The 24,008-nt window shown below is 39.3% G+C and overlaps 1 protein-coding gene across 15 annotated transcripts in view; it reads left to right on the top strand.

The window, feature by feature from the left end:
- Positions 1-24,008, top strand: part of R3HDM1 (R3H domain containing 1) — a 79,654-nt gene that overhangs the window by 23,638 nt on the left and 32,008 nt on the right. For 8 of the 15 annotated variants that reach the window (XM_042041340.1, XM_042041342.1, XM_042041344.1 and 5 more), the window contains exons 2-9: positions 5,211-5,419; positions 6,277-6,487; positions 13,358-13,399; positions 13,845-13,934; positions 19,271-19,385; positions 21,484-21,562; positions 23,088-23,147; positions 23,229-23,369. In XM_042041340.1, coding sequence (XP_041897274.1) covers positions 6,317-6,487; positions 13,358-13,399; positions 13,845-13,934; positions 19,271-19,385; positions 21,484-21,562; positions 23,088-23,147; positions 23,229-23,369 — 698 coding nt within the window. In that variant the 5' untranslated portion in view covers positions 5,211-5,419; positions 6,277-6,316. Of the gene's footprint in view, positions 1-5,210; positions 5,420-6,276; positions 6,488-13,357; positions 13,400-13,844; positions 13,935-19,270; positions 19,386-21,483; positions 21,563-23,087; positions 23,148-23,228; positions 23,370-24,008 lie in introns of those variants that run through there. The other 7 variants (XM_042041345.1, XM_042041352.1, XM_042041341.1 and 4 more) reach the window with 6 other exon arrangements.

Raw genomic sequence — 24,008 nt, 5'->3', positions numbered from 1 at the left:
ATCATACTCTTTCCTTGATAATCTGATTACTAAGTAGCTTGGTAAATTGAATCAAATAAGAAGTATCTTCTAGTGCTAATGGAGTAAATAGCATTTAGTTGTTAACTGATTAATATAGAACTTTAAAATCTGTGTAAATAGCATCATCAAGAAAAGCATAAATCTTTTATTTAAGTGTATTTAAATCACTGCAGCATGGATTCACTTGTGTAGAATTAACCAGTAAACAAGACTAGGGAATCATATTGATTTGTGCTTCAAAAGTGGACCAATTTCTCATTTGTTTGTTTCTAATAGTTGTTACAATTAAGATCAGACCTGCACAATATCATAGTTCAGTAGGCAGGCCAGGACTCTTTGCTCCCTAGTTGGTTACTTTATGGGTCTCAAACTTTAGACATAAGATAACATGCAGAAAGCAGGTGTGTGTTGGCTTTTCTGGAAAAAGGGAACAGCTGCCTCTGCATAATTTCAGTTTATATTTCTGATAATTGTACAAAGCTGCTTTGAATTTTCTGTTAAATTAATGGGAATCTTAATATCAGCTGCTATATTTTTACAGATGCTGTGTGGTACATTTTAACAGCCTGGGCCACTGAGGCTCTAGTTATGAGGGAGAGCAAAATTTTGGTTGCAGCCCCTGGCTTATGGCTCGTGAATCATCCATGAGCACAGCCTGGATCATCCGTGAGCACAGCCTGGTCTGTTTGTGGGCAGGAGAATTGTTGCTCCCTCTGGAATCCTCCCTTGCTCTCCAAGTCAGGATTTTCAAGGTTGTGTGGGGTTGCTTTTGTTTGTTTTTTCTCCTTTCCTGTCCTTTATCACCTCAGGCATTTTCCTTCAGTCCTTTTCCCACCTCTGTCTCAACAAAAGTTTCCCAGGAAGGACTAATTTGTTCCAAATATACATGTTGGTCAGGTTGTCCACCTTTTGTCTCAGGATTCATCTACAGGCTCTGTTACTAGATAATATCATGAATCTGCACCTTCTCATAGCTTTAGTTGAGTTGGGCTGGTGCTGTTTAAGTGTCTTCATTGGAACTACTGGGGCAGAGCTGTAAGTGACCCCTGCAGAAAGAGCTGTACAGCTGCTGCTGTTCCTCCTGGGGCTCTGTTCCTGCTGCCCAGTGCTCACATAAATGTCCTGTGCACCCCCATAGCTCCTCAGCCCAACAGAACCTGCCCCAGCCAAAGAGCTTCATGGTTCTGGGTCACTTCTCAAGGAACCACACCATGGAAAAGTTTGGCAAACACCAGAGCTGGTGGAGAGGTGGAGGTGGGACCACACCTGGAGACCTTGGGGCAGAGGCTGTAGGGAGCAGAAGGAAGAAGCAAGAGCTCCACTTTATGGCAGCAGTGAGTTCTCCCTTGATTTGGGTGTCTGCGACATCAGTCTGATTTGCCAAAATTAATTGTTACCAAGAGCTGTGTGTAGGTAGTGGTCCTCAGGGATTAAGCAGTAGATGGATGCAGTAATTTTTTTAGTTATACCCATAGTTTTTATTAAGATCATTTTGATTGGTACCTTTCTGCTTTAAGGCATAAACATTTTCCTCTTTCATCCTAACAAAGAAACATTTATAACTTTAGGTGTTTTCAGTTGGTGGGGAGAGTTGGTGTTTGTTATAGTCACAGGAACTCTGAGGTTATGATGTTCATATATATATTTGTTTATACAATTGAGGTGAAAAACAGCTGGAAAAAGCTCTTGTTGTGGCAAGTCTCTTGTGTGAGTCTTTAAATATCCAGTTTTTCTAGGAAAAGTCCTGACTTTTCTCAAAAAAAAATAAAGCAATTTCACATCCAAGAAAGATTTGTACCACTGTTATGCCAGGGACAAGGCAAAACTTTTCCCACAGACTTTGTAGGATTCATCCATTGGTTCTTCTACTTGAGCTGTGGAGGGAGTTGCTGCACAAAGCTGCTGTGGAAGTTGTGAGAAGAGGCCAGTGTTTGTTGGTTGCAGGAATTCTGTTGACATATCAGTCAACAGAAGCTTGTTTAAGAAATAAATTTTCATTTTACCTTTCCGCTGACAGTGTGTCCACTTTGTGTGTTGAACGTAGATTTTTTCACCCCCACCCTTCTAATCCAATTTCCTGCCCTGAATTTGATTGATACAAGTTATTTTGACAGCCATTCCTGGAGTCTTCTGACAACAATGATATCATTAATTAAGAAAAAACCCCCACATTCTGTCTTTTACCTTCTTTTTAAAAGAAAAAAATTGATTTCCTCTGTCATGGGCAGAGTAAAGCCTCCTATCTCCATCTACACTGCCAGCAAGAAGGAGCTGGAACTCTTGATGCCTATTAGAGAAATTGGATTAAGTTGAGTAGATCCTATTCCCAGAAATATCTCTACTCATTACAAGTCAATTTAGTGGATTTACATATGGTGATTTTCAAGTCAGAACCCAAAACGAGGCACCCAGTGGTTTTTCATGTATCAAGATTCAGGAGGCTGCCGTCATAAAACTCAGGAATGACTTTGTTTAATAAGTTGGGGGTTTTTATGACTTATCCTTTAGGCTGTGCAAAAAAGCAGTGAGAGCACAGCATTGACTAGTTTTATGATCTGCTGACTGAAAAGCTCATGCCTGTGTGGTACTGGACATCCATCTCACAGCTGATAATAACACTTTCCCCTCTGAAAAGGGAGAATAGTTGCATAGACAAAGTGGTGACTACTTGTCAGAATGAGGATTACTGGACTTGAGGATGATTATTGGGGTATAATGTTACTAATATGATGGAGAAGAACATACATGTCAATACTGAGTGTTTAGATAGGGACAGCAGTCCTGAGGGTGAAGAACATAGGTATGACATTTTGTCCTCCACTCTTACATGCAAATCCTTTTACTTCCTGTCTACTAAAGTAGGTGTTTGTTTTTTTCACCTATAAAAGATACTAAAGTTGGTAAGTTTTCTTATGAGATGTTTTGTGAGCTGTTTGAACTTTTAATTACAAACCCAGCTAATGCTCTGCCCCTAATATTCAGTCCTTTCAACTGTGGATAATTTTAGCGCAGAACCTCATTGTGTCCCTCCTTTTAAAATCTGCAAACACTATGTTGGTCTGTATTGCAATCTAGTCTATAGGCAGTGTTGGGATTTGGTGTCAATTAATCAGTTTGCATGCCAGACCCTATTTTCTCTCCAAAGAACAGAGCAGCTCCTAAGGACTGCCTTCCTGCTTTTTTTTTTTTTTTTTCCTCCTTTTTCCTGTCCTACATGGGACACAAGAAATTAACATCCAGCTATATGGCAAGGTGAAAGAGGTGGGATTCATAAGGATGGGCTGTGATTTGCTCCCCCACATAAAATTCTTTATATCTTTTTTAATCCAATCTGTGCAAGTTTAGAAACTAGAACCAGATTATCTCAGCTATGAAAATTTGCTGAATTAGAGGAAACTTTAGGGACAGAATGTTATCCAAGTACTTGAACTCACAGCTGTGGATCACAAACACAAGGTTGCATTACCAATCTCAATGATATGGCTGCTGTTATTAAAAAATAATCAGGTAAGCAAAGATTCAATTTTCTATTCTGTGTGTTTTGCTGCTAATGTGAAGCACAGAGTTTGGCATTTACTTATGGATGCACATATGGTGATTCCAGTTGACTCAAAATAGCTCCATTCTATGAACCCAAAATTGAGATATTTTTCATGTGAATTGGAACTCCACAGCTTTTCCTCAGTTCTGTCTCTCTGACTGTAGGATACATAGCACCAAATCTGCAGGCTTTAAATCTATCTGCAGGGGAAAATCTGTTCAGAACAAGTTATAAACTAATTTTTTTTTCTTAGTTTGTCAGAGGAAATATAAGAACTTTTCTTAGTGCATCAGTTTCCTGGATTGACCTAGGCAAGCACGTATGTTTGCAGAAGGAGTTTTAGTAACTGAGTATGCCAATACTTGTTTTTTAAAATGGTGTTGCAAAGGGACAGGAGCTGTTGATGTATTTGATAGAATTAAAGAAAAACTTGGAGATGTTGATTACAATTACTATGTTTGTGCCTTGTGTAGGGAGTAGCAATTAAATTACACTTACTTTGCAGTATTATATTTCCAACTGGACATAAATGTTTTGGGTTTTGTTTTTTGCTGGTTTCAGCCTGTAGTATTTTTTAACATTTATCTAAATACTGTACAAATCACATATCAGTCAACAAAGTGAAACAGCATCTCTGTTCAGGTTTTGTTTACAATAAAGGTTCTGAACTTCTTAATAAATCTTATATCACTATCTGGATTATCTGGAAAAACCACCTCAACAACCAAACAATGCTGGATATCCTTCGCTGCATTTTTGCATATTTTTATTTCCAATTTGTTCTTTCATCTGTAATCCTTTCCCCTCCATTAGATTCAGTAAATAGGGTCTCTTACAGGCCTGAATCACAGCCCATCTTTTATCTTTTTTTTTCCATACTTTGCAGCAAATTTTAGTACTCCATATGTCTGAAGTATCTCATCTCTTACAAACTGTTTTTCTTCAGCTCTGGAGAAGTGGTTGTAACCAGGCTTTAATCTCCCCTGCAAGGGAGCGCGGGAGGAGCTGGGCACTGCAAGGTGTTCTCAGGGCTACGCTGGCTTTGCTCTTAGAGCTCTGGCTTTGGCTTCAAATGCTTCCTTGGGGGTGCTGCTGCTACTTATTTCTCAAATCTGAACAAGAGGAAAGATGGAAAATTATCAGTTTTGCAAAAATGTGTAAATCCTCATTCCAGGGCAGTTATTTTGTTGAATAAAGTAAAGCTGTCTTCTGTAATTCCAGTTGCCCAAAATATGGCTTATGGCTTGTGCTCGGAGATGATTAACTCCAACAAAGAGAAAAACGCTGTTCTGCTGACAGGGATTTGTGAGCCTTCATGGCCTGTTACTCCTCCACACCTGCTGGGCTGCATGTTTCAGACTCCTTGGAAAGATACCTGCTTGTTTATAGAAACAGAGTTTCTCCAGGAATGCCAACAAAATGTTTATTATGACTACTTGTTAACTTTGTAATGCAGAAATGTCTTGGAAGTCCAATGAAACTGTTACTGATGGTTGATAATGCAAGCAGGATGGATATGACAAATGCTGGTTTCTTCTTTCTTTTTGGTTTTTTTCTTAAAATGACTATTTAAGCTTTTAGATGTCATGTTCCATCTCCCCTCCCACAGCAAATAAAAGTATAATGCATTTCCTTTGTTGATTTTCAGGCATTCAAAAGGGATGTTCTTGCTGATTCAAGACAAAATAGTTCTGTCCAGGACTCTACACTGGGGATAAGGACATGGGACTCCTCCTGCCAGATTCCAGATGGTTCATCACAACTGACATCTTGGCTGACAACTGTGAAAAGGATCTTCGGATTATTCTATTTTATTTTTGTGGGAGACCACAATCCCCAAACTCTAGGACATATCAGGTACTAAATCAAATACTAAGCTTTTCCATAACATTATTGGATTGTTATTTGTTTCTTATGAAGGACTTTAGGCATTCAGATCTTTATTTCTTTTAGGAAATGGAAAATCCTTGGGTTTACATCTTGCACTGTAGCTGAGTAATGACAAAGAGTTGTGTTTCTTATTTCCTATGGAAAATTTGGAGTTTAATCATTAGTTATCTTTATATAGTATTTTAAGTTGTTATTATCATAAATTGTAATTGCTGATCATAGTTATTATCCTAATTTCCAAATTGTTTCTTTTTTGTTGCTTTTGAGAGAATGCTTAATTTTATTAAGACTAGTTTTGCTACAGTTTGTAAGTAAGATAATTCTTGCATTCAGAACTTGTCCAGTTATTACCTGTCAACAAGGAAACTTTAAAAGTTCATGAAATTTATGAATGTTTGCACACTTGGTGCATTATGATTCATCTATTTACTTTCAACCCTTTTAAAATAAATCTATATGTAATTTTCTTTTCCTTTGAGAAAATCATCCCTTGTTTCTGTTGGAGCCTAGTTTGATTTGGAGTATCTGAATGTCCAGCTGTTCATTTTTAAAATGTGGAAGGGAAAAATCTGTGCATGTTATCCAACAGTGTAGCTCTTAATTCTTGTTTGTCTAGATGTCTGCTGTTACAGGCCACTGATAAAAGTGGTTAAAAAGAAATCACTCCCTCTAATACAAGACAGGAAAAAGTGTCATAGCAGAGGGTGGGGGGGGATCCTTTTTGTAGCAAAATCGTGTTTATTTTGGGTAGCTGTTTAGGTATGTGTGGGGTTTTTAACTAATTTTAAATTACTCAATAATCCACTTCTTTTTTTGTCCTAAAGGTTCCATATTTCTTGTAGAATTTTAAAATAACCTTTTCTAATGAGGATGTCTGATATTCTTACTGTAAAAGATGAAACTGATGCAATGAAGGGTTCAGAAGCTGAATTTAAAGATACAGACCCAGTTGAAAACCTTAAAAAATCAGGAAGTCGGGAACAGATTCAAGTGGAAAAGGATGAAAATTGTCCTGATAACAAAAACAATATGCCGGTAAGAAGCTTTTCACTTTGTTTTTCACTAGTATATCATGTTAAATAAGTCTGTGTCTTGTTGTTCTCCATTCTCTTGATCCTCTTATATGTTTCTTTGGTGCAGTGAGGAAAACTTGGCTGGTGTTAGGGAAGCAAGCATGATGATTATTGCTTCCTCTCTCCTCCTTTGCCCCACTTCTCTGTTTATACTCATGTAAATATGACTCAGTCATTTTTAATTCTTTGAAGTAGATGAGTGGTTTTGCTGGGAACCAGACAATTTGCCCGTGTTTGTGTTTCCCCGAATGCATGTGTGAAGTCTTTCATTGTAGCAGAACAAGGAACAAACTCAGACTGGCTTTTGCTGTTGCTGAATCCTGACAGAGTTTGAAGCTGGGCTGTGTGTGCTGAGTGTTGCTGCTTTGAACAAGGTGCTGCAGCTCAGCCTGGCTCTTGAGCTGTAGCACTTTACAGGTGGCTCAGGTCCAGATTTTCCAGCAGAGCTGTTCAGCAGAAGGCTGAAGTAATCAGGTGTAGGTAATCCAAATCCCCAGGAGTCAGAGGAATCCTGAGCTGAGGACAGCAGGTCTGGGTGCTGCCCCAGCCACCTGCAGAAACCCCACAGGAGTGGCAGAACGAGTTGGTGAGCATCATCCTGCCTTGGTGGGCAGCAGGGTCTCCCTACACCTTTCTCTCTCTGATCTTCACTGCTTCACAGCTTTGGTACATGACTTTTAGGTAGGAAAGCTGAGGCATGTAAATAAATGGGTGGCCTTTGCAGGTGGGAGAAGTACCTATAAGTTGTGGCATCACATTTCAAGTGAGAAGGAGGCAAAGCAAATAGTGTGAAAATACCTTGTGTCAATGGAGAATGCACTGATAAGGAAAGCTTAGGAATTTGTGGCAGCAGATTTAGTACCTCTGAGATTGAGGTGTGGGACAAGAGAGCTCGCTCCTGGCTCAGGCTTCCCACCTGGTCACTAAGGACTGTAAGCAGCTCACATGAGGTGAGGAGTTCAGGAAAACAACTGAAGACTTCTGACACAACCTACAAAACAGGCCAGATTTGTAAAATGAAACACAGAAGTTTGTGTTTGGCAAAAGCTATAGTTGTCTATAGGTATTTTGTGTCTGTGGGTTAATAGTAAACAATTTTTTATAGAAATCCTGATTGGGATCTGAGGGATTCTCTTGTGCGTTGCAAAAACAGGACAGTAGCTTATTAGATTCTTGTTATTGAGATTTGAGTAGAAGGTTCTTTGGGGAGTAGTTTTGTTCAAGACTAACAATTCAATATTCCACTGAGTGATGTAAGCTTTATCTGCTATGTTAAATTGCCTCCAGATAAATCTTGTAGACCACTGCAATAACAATAGTTTTACACTTTAATATCTGCTGGCTTTATTAAGGCTGGCATCAGTGTAAAAAGATAATTTTATGGAAAAAATAAATCCTTGAAATGAAATACTTCTCCTGTAGCACGAGAAATAACTGCTACTGGAAAGCTGGGAGATATTATAGCTGAGCTGGTATTTTCTTTAATTAATGGAATATTCTAGTAGCGAGCTTAAAACTTAATCTAAGGTTTCGTTATTTTCATACAGTTCAGTAATTTGGAAAAATCTCATTCACATTTTCTCATTTAACAAATTTTAGTGTAGGAAACTTCTGTGGGACTCAAGTGGCAAATAAGAAATAAGCCTTCCTGCAAACAACTGCTGCTGTCTTGTCAGAGTGCAGAGGAATGAACCTGCCAGTGCTGCCAGAGGCTGGGGGTTTGGCAGGGGGTTGATTGCTTGGTTAGGTGCTTGTGCAGGAGCAAGAGCTGCTCTCTGAAATAATTAGCTCACATCCACAAAATGAACTGGACACTGCGTGCTGAAGGCTGTTGGATGGAAACAGCTTTGCTGTCAGTGCATTTAGCGTGGTGTCCAGGAGTCTCCATCAGAATCAGAGCATTGCTGTTACATGAGCAGTTTAATTAAAAACTGAGGCTGAGGATGCAGATTTCTGGAGTGGCAGGAAGACAGTGAGTTACCAGGTGAACCTGGCTACTGTGAGCAAGCACCTTGCAACAACTGAAATCAGTAGAAGTTAATGTCACTTGTACTGTGGAGGCTGCCACTGCAAATATATGTCTTATATTTGAGAATTTCTCATTTAAAGCATGTTTTATGCTAAAATACAAAACAAAAGTTTGGGGTTGTCCATACTAGAAAACCCTTGTGGAACAGTAGCAGTCAGCAAGTTTTTAACTAACGGATGGTTGAACAGTTTGATGAAATTTCAGTGGACACAGTACTTGTCATTAAGTGCAGGTTAAATGTTATTGTGGTGGTGGGAAAAAGAGGAAAGAAATTGCTGAGAAATGTTAGAAAAGATTATGAGAAACTTACTGGAATTTGTTGTGTACTTCTGCTTACTAATTGAGTGCATCAGAGGATGGGTTGGGCGTGGGGTTGCATGGGAGTTGTGTTTGGCTTTCCTTCCTACGAGCAGAATAGGTTTGGTACCTACTGACAAACTATAGTCACATTCCTCAGTACAGTTATCACTTCATTTTTGACTTCTTTACAGCCAAGAAAGAAACAGGCTATGAATTTTCCTCTGTCTAAACTTGATATGGGTTGAATTCTGGAACTGCACAGTTCCAGAAACTGATGATTATATTTTGAAATGTAACTGTGGTGGTAAATTCCAGATTATTTTGAGGTTGTGCATTAGTAACTGATTTGCTGCTGTATCTGCTGTTGGAGGTACAATGTGAAAGAGGAAAATACCTGATCAGAGTATATGGCCAGCACTCCCAATCTCTTTAAGCAGTGCAAAAGTAGTGTAATTGATACAGAGATCATTTCTAAATTGGCATATTTGCAGTGAGGTTCAAGTGCCATTTAAATGGCACTGCAGACAAGAGGCACTGTTATGAGAAGTACTTTACAGAAGTCATGTGCATGTCAGCACTATGGTGGGTTTTGTGATGAAAAAGGTTTTGGCTCACCAGTCACTGTTGTCTCCTACCTGTTCATCTTATCCAGGCCAGGTGACAACAAATGAATTCAGAATTAGCTTGAATACAGGCTCTGTGTTGCCTCTGTCTCTGGGTGGTGAGACAGGCAGTGTCATCCACTGTAACGACAAAGCAGCAGGAAATATTTGCAACAAATTAAAGATCCTGGATTTATCCTGCAAGATAGTAACTTATGCTTATTATTAGGAAGATTTCTCTTTTAAAACCCAGAAAAGCCTCATGGCATGAGCGCAGAGTTGTATGCATCTACTGTATGATAAGGGCAAGGCAAACATTGTGTTAAGTGTGTATCATTCTGATTTTGTTTTATGCTAATTAAGCAGATACCCTTGTCCTTTGGGGGAATTAGATATTTTTTTACTTAGCAACTTGACATCTCTCTTTCTACAAGTATCTTCCTTCCATACTAGCACAAACCTTGGGCTTCTCTCCCTTGTTTCTCAGGTAAAGTTCTCTGAAGCCTTTTTTTGCTTCCTCCCCAGCTGTTTTGGTCTTGTCAGGATTTACCTGTCTTTGTCTCCAAAATATGTGATGTAATACTTTTGAATAGATAAATAATCAGGCAGATTCTCTGACTGTTGAGCTGCCTCCATGTCCAAGGGTGAAACTATTTTTCCATCAGTCATCCTCTACTGTGTCATGGAAAATTGCTGTCACTGCTCACTCTTGCAGGACAGCAAGTAATCATGGGCCACACTGTTCTTCCCCTCAGCATTCCAAAGCTATCCATGGTCCTTGGGACTGTAACACTTGACTGGATTTAAAATTGAGACCTAATTTTGCAGAAAGGTAAAAAACTGAATGTCCTTAGAACACTCTTTGTTCAGGTTTGTCATGTTGTGCCTATCCTCAGAAATGCCCAAATGGTACTTCAGAAATAGAGCCCCTTCTCACAAAACCTTTCACACGTCTGAGTTTGCCATCTTGTGCCTGACCTGTTTTTATCCAGCTTGTTTAGACAGCACAGTGATGACAGAGGAAGGCATGTAACAGCTCCAGATCTTTACTTTGCATTTAGTATACGTGATCTGGTGAGGTACTTAGGAAAAAATAAAGTAGGCAAATACTCCTACTGCAAACCTGGATATTTATGTTTTTGATAAATGCTATCGTACTTTCCTTTTTATTTTGCAGTTGGAAATGTAGCATAGCAGTTGGTCTTAAAAGTTGTGTTTGTGGGGTTTTATCAAAGGCAAGAACCTAATCATTATTTTCAATATGCAATTCTTTGGAATACTTGCTTTTAAACACTGTCTTGAAATCATGCCCATAATGACTATAAATAGGGCTTTCATTAACACAGTGTTTTCTCAAGGCAGTAAAAGTCTTTGAGAACTGCAAATATAAAGAAATTGCCTAATTTGCACTCACCACGGATTGCATATTCTAAACTAGCTAGAAATTCTTTTTCACAAACGGGGAACATAAAGATGCTCTGTAGGAGCAAAACTTAGTATATGCAGAGAAATTAGGACAGAAATGAAATTGATGGGCCTGAAAAGAGAGAAAATCTGCATTAACAGCTCCAATGTGCATTGGCTACCTACTTCCTGGAATTCCAGTAGAAGTGGTGTCATTCTCTGTCAGTGTGGTTTTGTCCAAGAAAGCAATCATTGGATTGTACCCACCCATCTTCAAGCTCTGAGAGTGCAGTTGCTGGTGGTACCAGAGGACTTTGGGGTTTGGATTTCCAGGCCGTCCTCAGCTGAGCTGTGCCTGCAGTCCGACCGTACCAGCTTTGTTCCAGAGCTTCTCACCTGACCCCTGTGTGGTGCTTACTGCTCACAGTTACAGCTGGGGTTTGCGGGCTCGGATTTCGTGTTTTGACATCTTTAAAGTAATACAGGAAAGCCAGGAATCCACACCTATCCCAGGAGTGTTGTACAGGGCAGTTGTTTCTAGATGAAAAGTTTGAATATGATGGGTGGGGTGATACTTGTAAGTATCTGTAAGGGAAAGCCTCCCGTCTACAGTGGCCCCCCCAGTTCTCCCCAATATTGTTGGTGTTGGTTTAGTCCCAGCAACAATTTCTTCTCTTTTTTTTCCAAATCACTCTTAAAAATAACTGAAATGTGTGTGACTTACCTAATTAGAGAGCACTAGCTCGATATCCTGTATAACTGGGTTGAATTCCCCCTTGTGCCCTATGAAATGCTGGATCTGGGGTGTTTGTTTCCATATATTCTTTTGGCTTATATACTGGCTTCAAAGCTTCCAAAATTTTGCAAAAGATAGGCAATTGCTCAAGTATAGATTATTTTGCCTCTTGACAGTGAACTGAGGACCACTGACAGTCCTGATTTGACTTGAAATGTGCACTGTTTGTTTTGAACACACCAGCTAATTGAAGCTGGAGTAATTGATAGGAGCTTGGGAAATCATCCAGTTTTTGACATCTAGTAGCTTGGTGTAACAGAAGCTTTTTCAGGGATATGCAGTGCCAGCTTTCAGCATGCAAGGAATGCTTTCAGAGGAGATGATGGAAAGGAAAAAACATCTTGCAGACAACAGAAAAACTCAAAGTCTCTGTATGGTTCCAGGTATGGAAGCATTTGATCTGTCTTCTCTGCTCAAAATCTCAGCAAGTTTCCTTTAAAAAGCTGCTGATGAGTTCAGTTAGTTTTCAGTGCAGCTATTTTAAATGCTGTTACATAGTGAAATGAGCTTAAATGAGCTCCCCTTCTGCTGCTCCTCAGCTAAGCTGGTGCAACATCCAAAATAGACATGTGGGACTTGAGGAAAATGAGAGAAAAAGCAGTTCTGCCTTTACGTGGCAGAGCTCTTTGCTGTAGGTGAGGTGTTCTTTTTAGCAATGTTGTATGTCCTGCTAAGAAGTTCAGGCACTTGATAGACATCTCCTGTGAGCTAAGGCAAGGAGAGCTGCATTCATGGAGTTTTCCAATGGAGTTTCTATTTATTTTCCTTTTAAAAGGAGGAAATATTGTCCATTAAACAACATTTGAAATTACATTAATGATGTTAATTTCTCCTTACAAATATTGGGCTTGTGCTCACTAAAACCAGTTCTGTTAAAAGCTTGTCTATTCATCAGTTTTAGTTCTTCAGGGAAACCAGTACTTAAATTATGTGATGCCACTCTAAATGTTTCTATTCTTGTGCTACTGGCACTGGGGGTTTAGTTAGTTTTAACTATGCAGTTAACAAAATCATTAAATGCTTTTGTTGATTCAAATGTACCTTTCAGCTATGCATACTGTAGTAAAAGCCTGGTAATTTTTATTTTTTTAAGGAACAAATTAACAGAAGAAGGGCTTTGGGGAGAAAAAGGCAAATTATTGCATAATAAGTTACTAAATGAAAGAAAAAAAAAAGATCAGTAGCCCATTTTGAAATATACTTTTAGAGGTCCCAAAATGAAAGGAAAAAACCCCATATGTTTTAAGCTGCTTATGATAGGTCATAATTGGTTATCTCTTCCCTTGGTAGAGGCAATGCTTTTCTTTTTTTAATATCATTCTTCCAGGTAGGTTTCAGGAATAGGAAGAAAATTTATAAAAACCATGTCATGTTGCCAAGGAAATTAGGAAACAAGAATTGAAAGTGTAGGGAGCTGGCTGTGAGAGTAAACTGCTTGGATCCCACTGAACAAGGATAATGTTTGGTTCCTGTTAAAGTGCTCTAATGTCTATTGTTGATAAATGAAGAAGGGAAATCAAGGACAAGCCTGACGAAAGTGGGAGAGCGCCTAGTCCGTCAGCCAAAAGCACCTGCTGTTCCTTTCACAGATCTGCCCGTGCCAGTGCTAACTGTCAAAGCTTTCTCTTGTACAGACTTTTGCATTAACAAACTTGTGCCACTGAGTTTAATGTAACCCTTCTCTGTTGTGCCTGACGCCAGCGGCCAGCGCAGTCCTTTGGACAGACAGCCAAAAGGTCCAAGGTACGGTAGCCCGGTGTGCTGGCATGCGAAGGGAGCCCTTCATGCTTAGTGCAGCTTTGTTACTTTGTGGAAAGTGCCTTTAGTTTTATTTTTTGGCATTGTAGCTTTGTTTTATTCTGTTGGATTTTTGTCTTGCCTAGTTGTCTGCTTTTGTGATTTGCCTTTATATTTTTGGTGGCTTTTTATTGTTATGGAGAGAAACTATTTCCCAACATTTTATTTACTTTTCATTAGATGTGCTCTATTGTGCTGGTAGTGCCTTCAAAATCTGCAATTGCTTGGGTATTTTCATCCTAAAGGGAATTATTTATTCTGTTGAAAACTTTAAAAATGCAGTTTTCAGCCATTTTGTTTTTCATATAATGAATGAAAAAATAAAGGCTTATGGTATATTTATATGATCTTTTATAAGCCATAGTTTTTAATTTTACATACTTTCCTTTAGTCAAACACAAAGTTAAAGTTAGTTCGGAGCCTTGCTGTATGTGAAGAATATCCACCACCTCCCACAGCTGAAATATCACAGGACCTCCAGGTAAAAATCACCTTACTGAAGTTTCTGGAACAATTTCAAGTAACTTGTTGTTCAAAAGAAAATCTATTGGGTATTCTTTAAATATGTGGACACCATGTGGTTTTAATTTTTTTTTTAAGTACAGATATAATAGAGGTGATAATATCAGAGGCAGAATTTGCTGCTTTGTTTTTCTGAGCTCTACTAGTTGATATCTGTGGACAGAAAGAGGGGCTTTGTCAGTTTCTTAAACTTTTTAGTCCTACAGTGCACTTGAAGGACTCTTAAACTGCTTAAGTGCTGTCTGCAATCAGTAAGACAGAAACATTGTGATTAGTATGGAGCATAATTTATTGGCTTGATATATTTTGGAAATGGAAACAGTTGTGATTTCTGGTGTTGTAACTGAATTCCTGCATATTAGTCCAAATTGCTGGTAGGTCTGTAATATCTGCCTGAGGTATGTCTGAATTAATCTATTAAAATGATACAACACACTTAAAGAAGTTCCTACATGCTGAACAAAATATGTAAAATTACTTTAGAGAATTTAAACAAAATCCAAGTTTCCTGATTTTACCTCCATACCAGTCTGTATTTTCAGAGCAAAACCCTACTGCTGGCTTTAGTTCTGTGTATGAGTGAGGGCCATCAAAATGCTGGTTTTTTTCATGCCTATCAGAACAGAAATAGGCTTTTGCTGTTATTGAAAAGCTTCTAAACTGTGCTTTCATGAAAACTCTCACTTTGGTTAAGAAGGAAGCAGTAGAAAGCAGGCTGTGAGGGGATTTTGCTGGAGGGGTGGTAATTCAGTTCTGGGGAAGGATGGACATTGAGAGCTCATGTAGGTTTTTGTCAAGCTAATTAAATTTTTTTGAGATTGAAACATAGAGTACCTAGGTTTGGTATTTTTTTTATTCCTTTGGAAAAATAAGAAAATAGTATTTTTGTAGGCTTTCACTAATACACCAGAAGTTGAAGTGTTTACTAGAGGAATTCAGAAACTGGCCCTGCTACTTTAATGAAAATCTAAGTCATATTCTGGAATAGGTTGCAGAGTAAAAAGATTAAAAGCCAACAGAAGAGCTATTGATGTTTACAATGATTTACAGTCCTTTTGTAATGTTTCCCATAAGATAGCAAAATAGACTGAGAGATCTGGTCAAGCTGAGCTGTGCAGTCTGAAACAGTGGGGTTTAATTTTCTCAGTCACTGTGGCGAATTACAGGAAGACAGAAGCCTGATCTGGTGGCCTGTTCATCCATATGGTGTATTTCCAACATAAGAGGCATTAGGATTTTCCAACCTCCAGCACTACACAAGAACATGTGTTGAATGGTTTAAAGTCAGACATTTATGAGAAATGTTCTCCTCAGGTGGCATTTGTGGCCAAGTCCTCTGGGAATCTGTCCTTAGCTGTGTGCTGCCAGGTGGCTCTTGAAAGGAATCTCTACAGCAGTAGAAGGGATGTCAAGGCTGGTTCTGCAGAATGAACTGAATTGTGTGGTAATGTAAGTTTGTACAAAAGGAATACCATAAAGCAGATTGCCTTAAGAACAAAATTAGAGCTAGCTGTGAGTTTTCTTTAGAAGCAGTAATGTAGAAGAAATGGCTTATGAATCCCAATAGCTGTGCAGAGAAATGACTGCAAGAACAAATTTAGTTCTTCCCTGGAGGGTGGAGAAATGTGTTGGAGAGTTAGAAGTGGGAATCTCTTACAAGTTCTGGTGCTGGAGTGCACATCCTGTGGGGCACAGGTCCCCCATGACCCTCTGTAACAGCTCACACGGGCAGTTTCTTCACCCATTTGGCCTCCTTTCCCAAACAATCTTAAAGAAAGCATGGAAGAGTTCTTCATCAGTGCCAGACAGCTGCTGGTTGCCTCCAACCCCACACTCTGAAGCATTAATTGTGCTTGGCATGTGTGGGAGCTCCAGTGGCTCAGAGAAGGAAGAGCATGCCTTGCACAGGTGTCTCTGGCAGCAGGGGAATCGCCTCTGACGCTTCCCCTCCCCTTCCCCTCACTGCTCTGTTGTACCCGTGATTGCAACTAAAATGTGGCTTCCAGTTTTGTGTTAATACTTAATATGGATTTTAAGACACAGTAAGAATTAAATTCAGGATAATGTTGCTGCTGATATTTGAAGAATCCCAATTTTTGATTATTAAGAAGTGTTAGTCTTGATAGGATGAAAAATATATGTACTCAACTAGGGACTGGTGTGAGTTTGGGGAATAACTCCATGGTCTTGTCTGTGACTGTTCATCAGTCCCCCCTTCACACCAGCAGCTCCAGCAGGGTGAAATTCCTGACACAGGCTGGTGTAGGAGGCACTTAGCCAAGGCACTCCTGGCACCACTGGCTGTTTCTCCTCAGAAGGCTTTGATGGAAGAGGGTGACAGACCAAAGAAATTGTCTCAAGCAGATCAATTTATTTTCTGATCTGTGTTTCTATTTTCAATTGCAACATGAAACAGGATACTGGTTCTTCCTGAGAAACCTAGATAAGAGCCTTGCATATTTTTAATCCTTGTTAAAAAGCACTGGCAGCCCTTTACTAAAAGGTGCTGTGAAATACAAGCTTAGAAATTTATTGTGAGAGAAAGAACATAACTGTGGTATGTTTGATCTTTTATCTTTGTAACACTAATTCTGTATTCTCTTGCCATCAGTTGTGTAAACATCAGGTTGTTCTGACTCTTATGCTCCAATACAAAGTACAAGCACTAGTAAAGGGTGATCCAGTTCAGCCTTTTTTAAGGAAGAGTTGTTTTCATATGAATGACAGTTGTTATTATGGGTAACAAGTAAATAAACCTTCAAAACGTTGATCTTTGTAAGCAAAGTAAAATAACCTGATGGAGAGGAAGTGGGGGGAGAAGGCAAAGGGCTGTAATGTTAGTATCTATTGACTTATGTTGGTTTTCCTGGTAAAAAGCCCAGTCTTAGGCTGTAGGGCTTTCAGAAATATTCTTACCTTTTTCCCAAATGTGTTTAGGTGGTGGGATTTATCAGGTTTTGATGGTTTGGGGTGTTTGTTTGGCTTTTCCTTGTTTAATCAAAATTTGATGATAATTTCCTCTTCTACAGTGAGGGCTTGGGATGGGTGATCTGAGTTAGGGCAAGGAGTCTGTTCAGTCCAAATGCCAGCAGAGACCTGCTGCAAACAGGGTGGGATTAAGAGAGTTTTATAGGGGAAGAGAAGTTAAAAGATTTTTCAGCAGCTTTCCAGTCAAGTAGGTCATATTTAATTAGATGCTACAGTTTTTATAGCATGAAATCACAAGAAAGTGCCCTTTGGTACCCAGTTCTGGTGTATCACACTTTTAAGTAGAGCTGGTGGTAGTAGCAGAACTGGCTGTTCAGATGGTGATTCCTTTTTTTAGCTCTCATTGGGGAAGGAAGTATGAAAATGATTACTTGCTGAGATCCTTTGACTAAACTATTGCTGTATGCATTACTTGGAATGAGTTTAGAAGTTGGCAGTCACTTTCCTGGTGAATAAACATCAGATGATGAAATTTTCCTTAATTTACTGATAGTTTTGTTTTCGTTGTTGGTGTTGTAACACGGAGGGTAACACATTGGTGAATCCAAGTCAGGAATAATTTCTTAATAAGAAAAAACATTTCTTTCTTGAATAAAGGTTACACAGCTACTTGGTGAATGGTAAGTGTAGTGCATTTTATAGTGACAAATAAATTGGTCATTTGAATTAGACCCAGGTTTATGAGGTAAGGAATGCAAAGACTGGTTCTGGTCTCCTTAAGGTTTGTAGCCAAGTGAATTCTCAAGACTAGGAAAGAATCAGATGAGACAGTTCCTTGCTGGTGACTGGGGATGGTATTTATCAGATGTGGTTATAGCCACTGTCCAAAGCTGAGAAGTCTTCATTCACACTGAGATGCTGTTTAGTGGGTGTTCATGAATTAGGAAGTTTAATTGGAACATTTAGTGTGGGGAAAAGTCATAGTGAAAGGGAGAGCTGGTAAAACTCTTGGGGTTTTTTCCCTCATTTGAAAAGGCTGTTGCCCCAAAGCTGCAGATGGGAACCACTGTTGGAGCACAGCCTGGGTGGTGCAGCGCTCCTGTTGTGCCAGCACAGGCAAGAGTGGCTGCGGGCTGGGCACATGAACAGGCTCCAGCCTGGTGGATCCTGGCTAAATTTAACTCTGGCTGCATTCCATGGGTGAGATCAAGGCTGTGCAATGACACAAGAGCAGAGCTTAGAGCAGGGGCCTAGATGTGGGTGAGAATGGGCTTGAGGGAAGAGTGAGGACTTGTGTGGGAAAGGATTAAGGTGCAGGGCAGAAGAGGGATAGGCAAGAGTGCTTGAGGGGCAGTTCTCTGGATTGGGAAGGATTAGATGTTCTTGGGAATGTGGAGGTGACAGCATGGACTCAGCTGGCATCTGGGGGAGCAGAATTGACATTTGAGGCAGTTGAAAGGTGACAGGGGAGTCTGGCTCTGACAGGACTTGGCCACTGCTCCTGTGGAAGTCCCTCAGGCACAGTGACTCTATTGCTCCCAAACTCCTCAGGTCTGGCTGTCTGAAATGTGTTGGTCCTTCACTGGCAACCTCCGGAAAGAGTGAAGAGCCATGAAAAACAAACTGCAGTCTTGCACTGTTCAGGGTATTTAGGGGACCATTATGTCACTAATTTCAGAGGGAAACTTTTTGCTGTATTTGAGAAACAGGTTTTATAATAGTTCACCTACTGGTATGAAACCATGAATTTTGAGATGATTGCACACAAAGCTACTCTATCAAAATACACAGGAAGTTATGAAACTAAGCCTTGATGACAGGTTTGCAAACTTTGCCTTGATATATTGTACTGTAAATGTTTCCCTTTTTTTGTGGATCTAGAAATGCTGGTCTGTCTTAGAATCAAATTTTTTGTTTGTTTTATTTTTTCTTGGTATGAACCAAATCAAAACTTGAAACAAGCTTTTATAGTAAAAGAACTGTGAAGAATGGGGAGGAAAAAAGTATTGTGGATGAGATATGACTTAAAAATATAGAGACAGTATAAAATTTATACACCTGAAAAACCGGAATATTTTCTTACGTGTATGGAGAAGATACTTTGAACTCATTTTGCAATAGCATTCAGGGCCTGGAAGTGTGTGTGAATTCTAAAATGTGTGTGGTCCTTTCTATGCCTTCTCTGTACTTTCTGATTTATTGATAAATAATTTTGTTGTGTGGTCACATGGAGCACATGTGGAATCAGAATATGTAGACAATTTTTTTTTTACTTCATTATTTTGCAGGTAATATAGTACAGAACACTTCTCCTGCAGGTATTGTTTGAAATCATTTGTGTGGTGACTAATTTTTGCTTTTTGACAGGAGAAAATTCAGATCCAGTTGTCACAGTCTTTTGAAAAAGAAGAAAAACCTGCAAAAGATGAATCAGAAAAGGAAAAATCCAGTGATAAACTGTCCAGAAAAATGTTATCAAGAGGTTTGCTATCTCTCCCTGTGCTTTTCAATACACTGTATAGATGAAGAACATATGAAAATACAGTTCTGCTTCCAGGTCTTTGTTGCATAAACATTGCTTTATTTTTTAAAATTTTTTTTGCAAATGAAGTAAATAGATCAGACACCTTTGAGCTGGAGAAGGAATTGGTTCCAAAGGAAAGACAGCTTTTGAGACTGCATCCAACACTCCAGCAAATGCTTTTCCTTTCTCTCCTGTCTGGCTGTACAGAGCAGCATAAAAACAGCTGTGTTGTCTCAGTTTTGTCCAAGGGTTCTTTAAGTTGACTTCACAAGTTAGTGGAAGCTCCTGTCCTATTCCTAGGCTTTGTTGTTACAGGACTTGTGAAACTGAAGTGAGTGGCACAGTTTCCTTTGTACTTTTTCTGATCCTCATTCAACAGGAGTCAATGTTCTCCTTTGTTTGTTTTACTTTTGATAGTATCTAGATTTTTTTCTATAAAGTTTTGGAGTAAGGGTAGAACTACATAAATAAAAAGGACAAGTATTATGTTTTCACTTAAATATTCCTGCATTCTGGATTGAAGTTACAGTCTATGTGCTGAAAATATTTGGATTTTAATCTGAAAGAGAGCTGTGAAATCAATGACATAATTTTGTCCATGCTACATAATGGTTCCTACAGGTAGAGGACTTTATGCATTTAAGTTGGCAAATCATTTGACAGCTCTTGCTTTAAATATCCAGAATGTTTACCTAAATATCTTGGATGAGACAGAGTATAGGAAATACCTTTAGAGCTGGAACTCTTTTTGAGACAAGTGGCACTTGTCCATTTCATGTCCCACAATTCCATAAGGCATTCCTCATGTGGAATTTCAGTGCAGCTTGTCCCAGCTGGCAGCCAGGTATTTGTGAAATAAAAAGCTCTGGGATGGTGGACTTTACCTGCATTTATAAATCTCAGACTTTGAAATGATGCCTTAAACACAACCCCCAAATACCCAGCAGGTAATGACGGGGAGTTGAGAGCTAAGTGATAGAATGCCTGTGGTGGAGGTGGCTGTTCTGAATTCAACCACTGTCTCCTCTAAAGGTTAATTACTTCCCAATATAGGATGTGCCAAAATAGAAAATTATGGAATCTTACCATCAGTTCTAGTAATTATAACTAAATCATTGCTCATTTGCAAATTAGAAAAATTGAAGTAAATAATTATTGAATCTTGATGTTTTTACCAGGCATAGCCTTTTTTTTGCCTTTTCCTCCTCAGAATCGAAAGAATTCCAAACCATAAATGCTCAGACTTACTTGGTTTCATTTACATTCTGGGCAGCTGGAAGAGCTGGGACCTGGGCATAAGTTTGAGTTGTGCCTAACTCAGTTAAGACTAGGTTAACACATAAGTAGTTCTTGGAAGAAATCAATTCCAAAAATACTGTTCCAACATCTGTTGGTTTGAATTCTAGTGCCTGGAACTAGAAGGTGCTCATGCAAGGGAAGACTTGGGGTTAAATAATTTCTTTCAGGGACAGATTTTAGAGGATAGTATGTAACTGAATACTTTCACTGGAACAGGAAAGGAGGGGGAAGGTTGAGACTTCTTTTTGAAAACATCTAAACATGATGCTGTGAAAACAAAGCCCAACAGAACAAGGATTTTTAGTAGTACAAAGCACCACCTGGTGAAGGTTAAACTGTTACATTCCGAACTGCAAAATTTCTTTGGGCAACATGCAGTAGTTCAGTAGATAGGCTGCTGCTCCACAGATGTGTACACAACACTGCAGTGTATGATAGTGAGAAAATGTGGCAGGCTGATGGAAATCAGGTCTCTCAAGGTGATAAACTGCTTCACAACATACAGCCAGTTGTTAATAGATTGGTGGTGTTACTGAAACCTCTGCTTCTGTATTACTCTTGAATTAGGGGATAGTGGGAGGCATTTTCTGTTTTGTTTTTGACTTGTGGGCCTTTTGCCTGGAAACTGGAAACATTCAATTTTGGCAATAATGTACTTAATGGTTATATAGTATTGATCTATATAGAGTATGTTTAGCAATAATTGGAAAAAAGCTTCTTCAGAATGTAATTTTGCTCTCTTCTCCCTCACCCGTAGATTCCAGCCAGGAGTATACAGATTCCACTGGTATAGATCTTCATGAATTTTTAGTAAATACATTAAAAAACAATCCCAGGTAAGAATCAATAATGTCAGCTTTCTTTACGTTTTTCTTTCCTCTTGTTGCCTGAGGTGTCACACTACCTATTTTTTTGTTTGTGGTTTTATTTTTTCCCCCTCTTAAATGTCTAACCCTCCATGTCAGTTATTCAGGGTGAGATTCTGTTGCACAGACTGTCTAAAACACCCCTGTAATTGGTTTGCTTTTTGAGCAGAGGTTCAGGACATTGAAATGATTTAAATGCTTTTAATGTTTAATATGCAAATAATGTGTTCAGTCTGTGTGCAGTCTCTCCCTGAAGGGACTTCAATACATTGTCTCTAAACCTTGTACTGTCTTAGCACCTGCTTGTTAGAGACCAAACTGTCTTCTCTGACTCTAATCTGTCTTGCACTGAATTTATAGATAAAGGCATTTTTTTAGCTGTACCATATAACTGTAGCTAGAGATTTTCATTCTGCATATCAGAAACCAAATCTGACCTAATCCAAGTCCATCATTGGTTAGCAACAGAGCTGACCTGGTTCTGTTGCTCTGAGGTTTGCAGTGTGTCCCTGTCTGCCTTGTTTGTTCTTGCCCTCATGGGTTCTGTGCTGGGTTTGTGGCTGTAGCACAAGGCAAGAAATTAACTTGGTGCAATTGTGCTCTGCTACAAAAGCTGTTTCACTGCTATTTGTTATTCATTCATATCATAGTTAGGACTTCCAATGTGATAATTTATTTGGATTCCATTTTATTGGGAAAAAACATGAAATGAGCCACAATATGGCCAAAGCCATAGTCCTATAGAGTAAAATTAGAAAGCACAGACCTCTGTGAGACTTGTAGGTGGTTCCTGTTTGAAGTCATGAGGTATCACAGTGGAAGTAAGGAATTGTAGGTGAAGATCTCCATGGGTTTCCAGGCACAGTGCCTGGGAAGCTTGGTTAATTGATGTGCACAGATTATGAACTGAGCATCAGTGCATTTCATTGCAACTTAACAGTTTATTAGAACCAGTGCAAGCAGTTTCAAGAGCAGTGTTCCTTTCTACCACCTTGAGTTTCAGCTTTTGGTATTTCTGATATGTCAGCATGTTGCCACATGTGCCAGCTTTAAGCCCTTGGTTGTTGGTGATGTGCCCCATCACTTTCTCAGTGATCCCTTGATGTCCTTCACAATCCAAGGGCCAGCCGAGGCCTCTGCACATCCCCTCTGCCCACACCAACCAACAAGGAACAACCTCAGCACTGCTTCTCCTCCTGGAGCCTGTCTTCTCCTTGACTGCACTTCCTGCTGAGCCTCTTGGGCAGAGACTTCATGGAGGATCTGTGTACTCTGATATGCGAGAGCAGAACAGCATGTTTCACTAGGAAGGTTCAATACAATATAGGAAAAAAAGAATACTTTGTCCTAAAAATACTGCATTTGACACCTGGTGGTCCTATTTCCAGTCTGCCATCATCCCTTGATCACAGCTCTGATCTGTGTATTCTTAAGATGAATACAACCGCAGTTATTGGAGTGTCTCATATGTGAGTTGCTGTGTTTTTATTTTCAGGGACAGAATGATGCTGCTGAAATTAGAACAGGAAATTTTAGATTTCATTGGTAATAATGAGTAAGTACTGTACTCTCATAGGAAAAAAGAATTCAAGAGTGTTCCTGTTTATTTAATAAAGCTACTATTCCTTTCTTCCAGAGTACCAAGAAAAAAGTTTCCCCCAATGACATCTTACCATAGAATGCTGTTGCACAGGGTAGCTGCTTACTTTGGATTAGAGCACAACGTGGACCAGAGTGGGAAGTCAGTCATAGTAAATAAAACTAGCAATACAAGAATGTAAGTGTCAAAGCTTGAAAACCCCTTTTGATGCATAGCTCTAATGCCTGGGATGTGTGAGGCAGTGATGCTGTAGCAGGTGAGGTCTGTTTCCTCACTGGGAACAGGCATCAAGGAGAGGTAGTTGAGAGCTCTTTACTGTTCATGTTCTGCTGTGTAATAATGTGATGTTTCATGTTTGAATTCTTTTAGGGGAAAAAAGGATGTTATCTCTAAGTTAAGAATTTTGGTTGCTTTTCTGGCAGAGACGCATTGCTAACTTTGTTTCTGTGGAATACAAATTTATAGCAACTGTTTATTTGTTTAAATATTTACACCAGTAAAGTGTACAAAGTACATTCTTTGCTTCTTTTGGAAAGCAGAGCCAGCCCTTATCTTAGAACAGGGTCATTTCTGATTTGGTAAAGGGAGGGGACTTGCACAACTTTGGCTTTTTTATTGTAAAATTCTACTGGGAAAATTCAGCTGTTGAAGTTGAAATAATGTTGCTTACAGATCTCTCATGGCCTTACAAATAAAGGTAGCAGGGAAGACAAACATCAGTGGAAATGTCAACCAGGTTAACAAGCCATGGCGTGCTGCTTTACTGTGAGGGCTGGGAAGTTCTTGAAGAAACCCCCAGGAAAATCCGTATTGCAG

This window comes from Corvus kubaryi, unplaced genomic scaffold (assembly GCF_017639235.1).
Source record: "Corvus kubaryi isolate FWS band 111438036 unplaced genomic scaffold, C.kubaryi_AGA036_p1.0 37396, whole genome shotgun sequence".
NCBI classification, from domain to species: domain Eukaryota; kingdom Metazoa; phylum Chordata; class Aves; order Passeriformes; family Corvidae; genus Corvus; species Corvus kubaryi.
The sequence above is the reverse complement of the archived record's forward strand: the minus strand, read 5'-3'. Positions and strand labels throughout refer to the sequence as shown.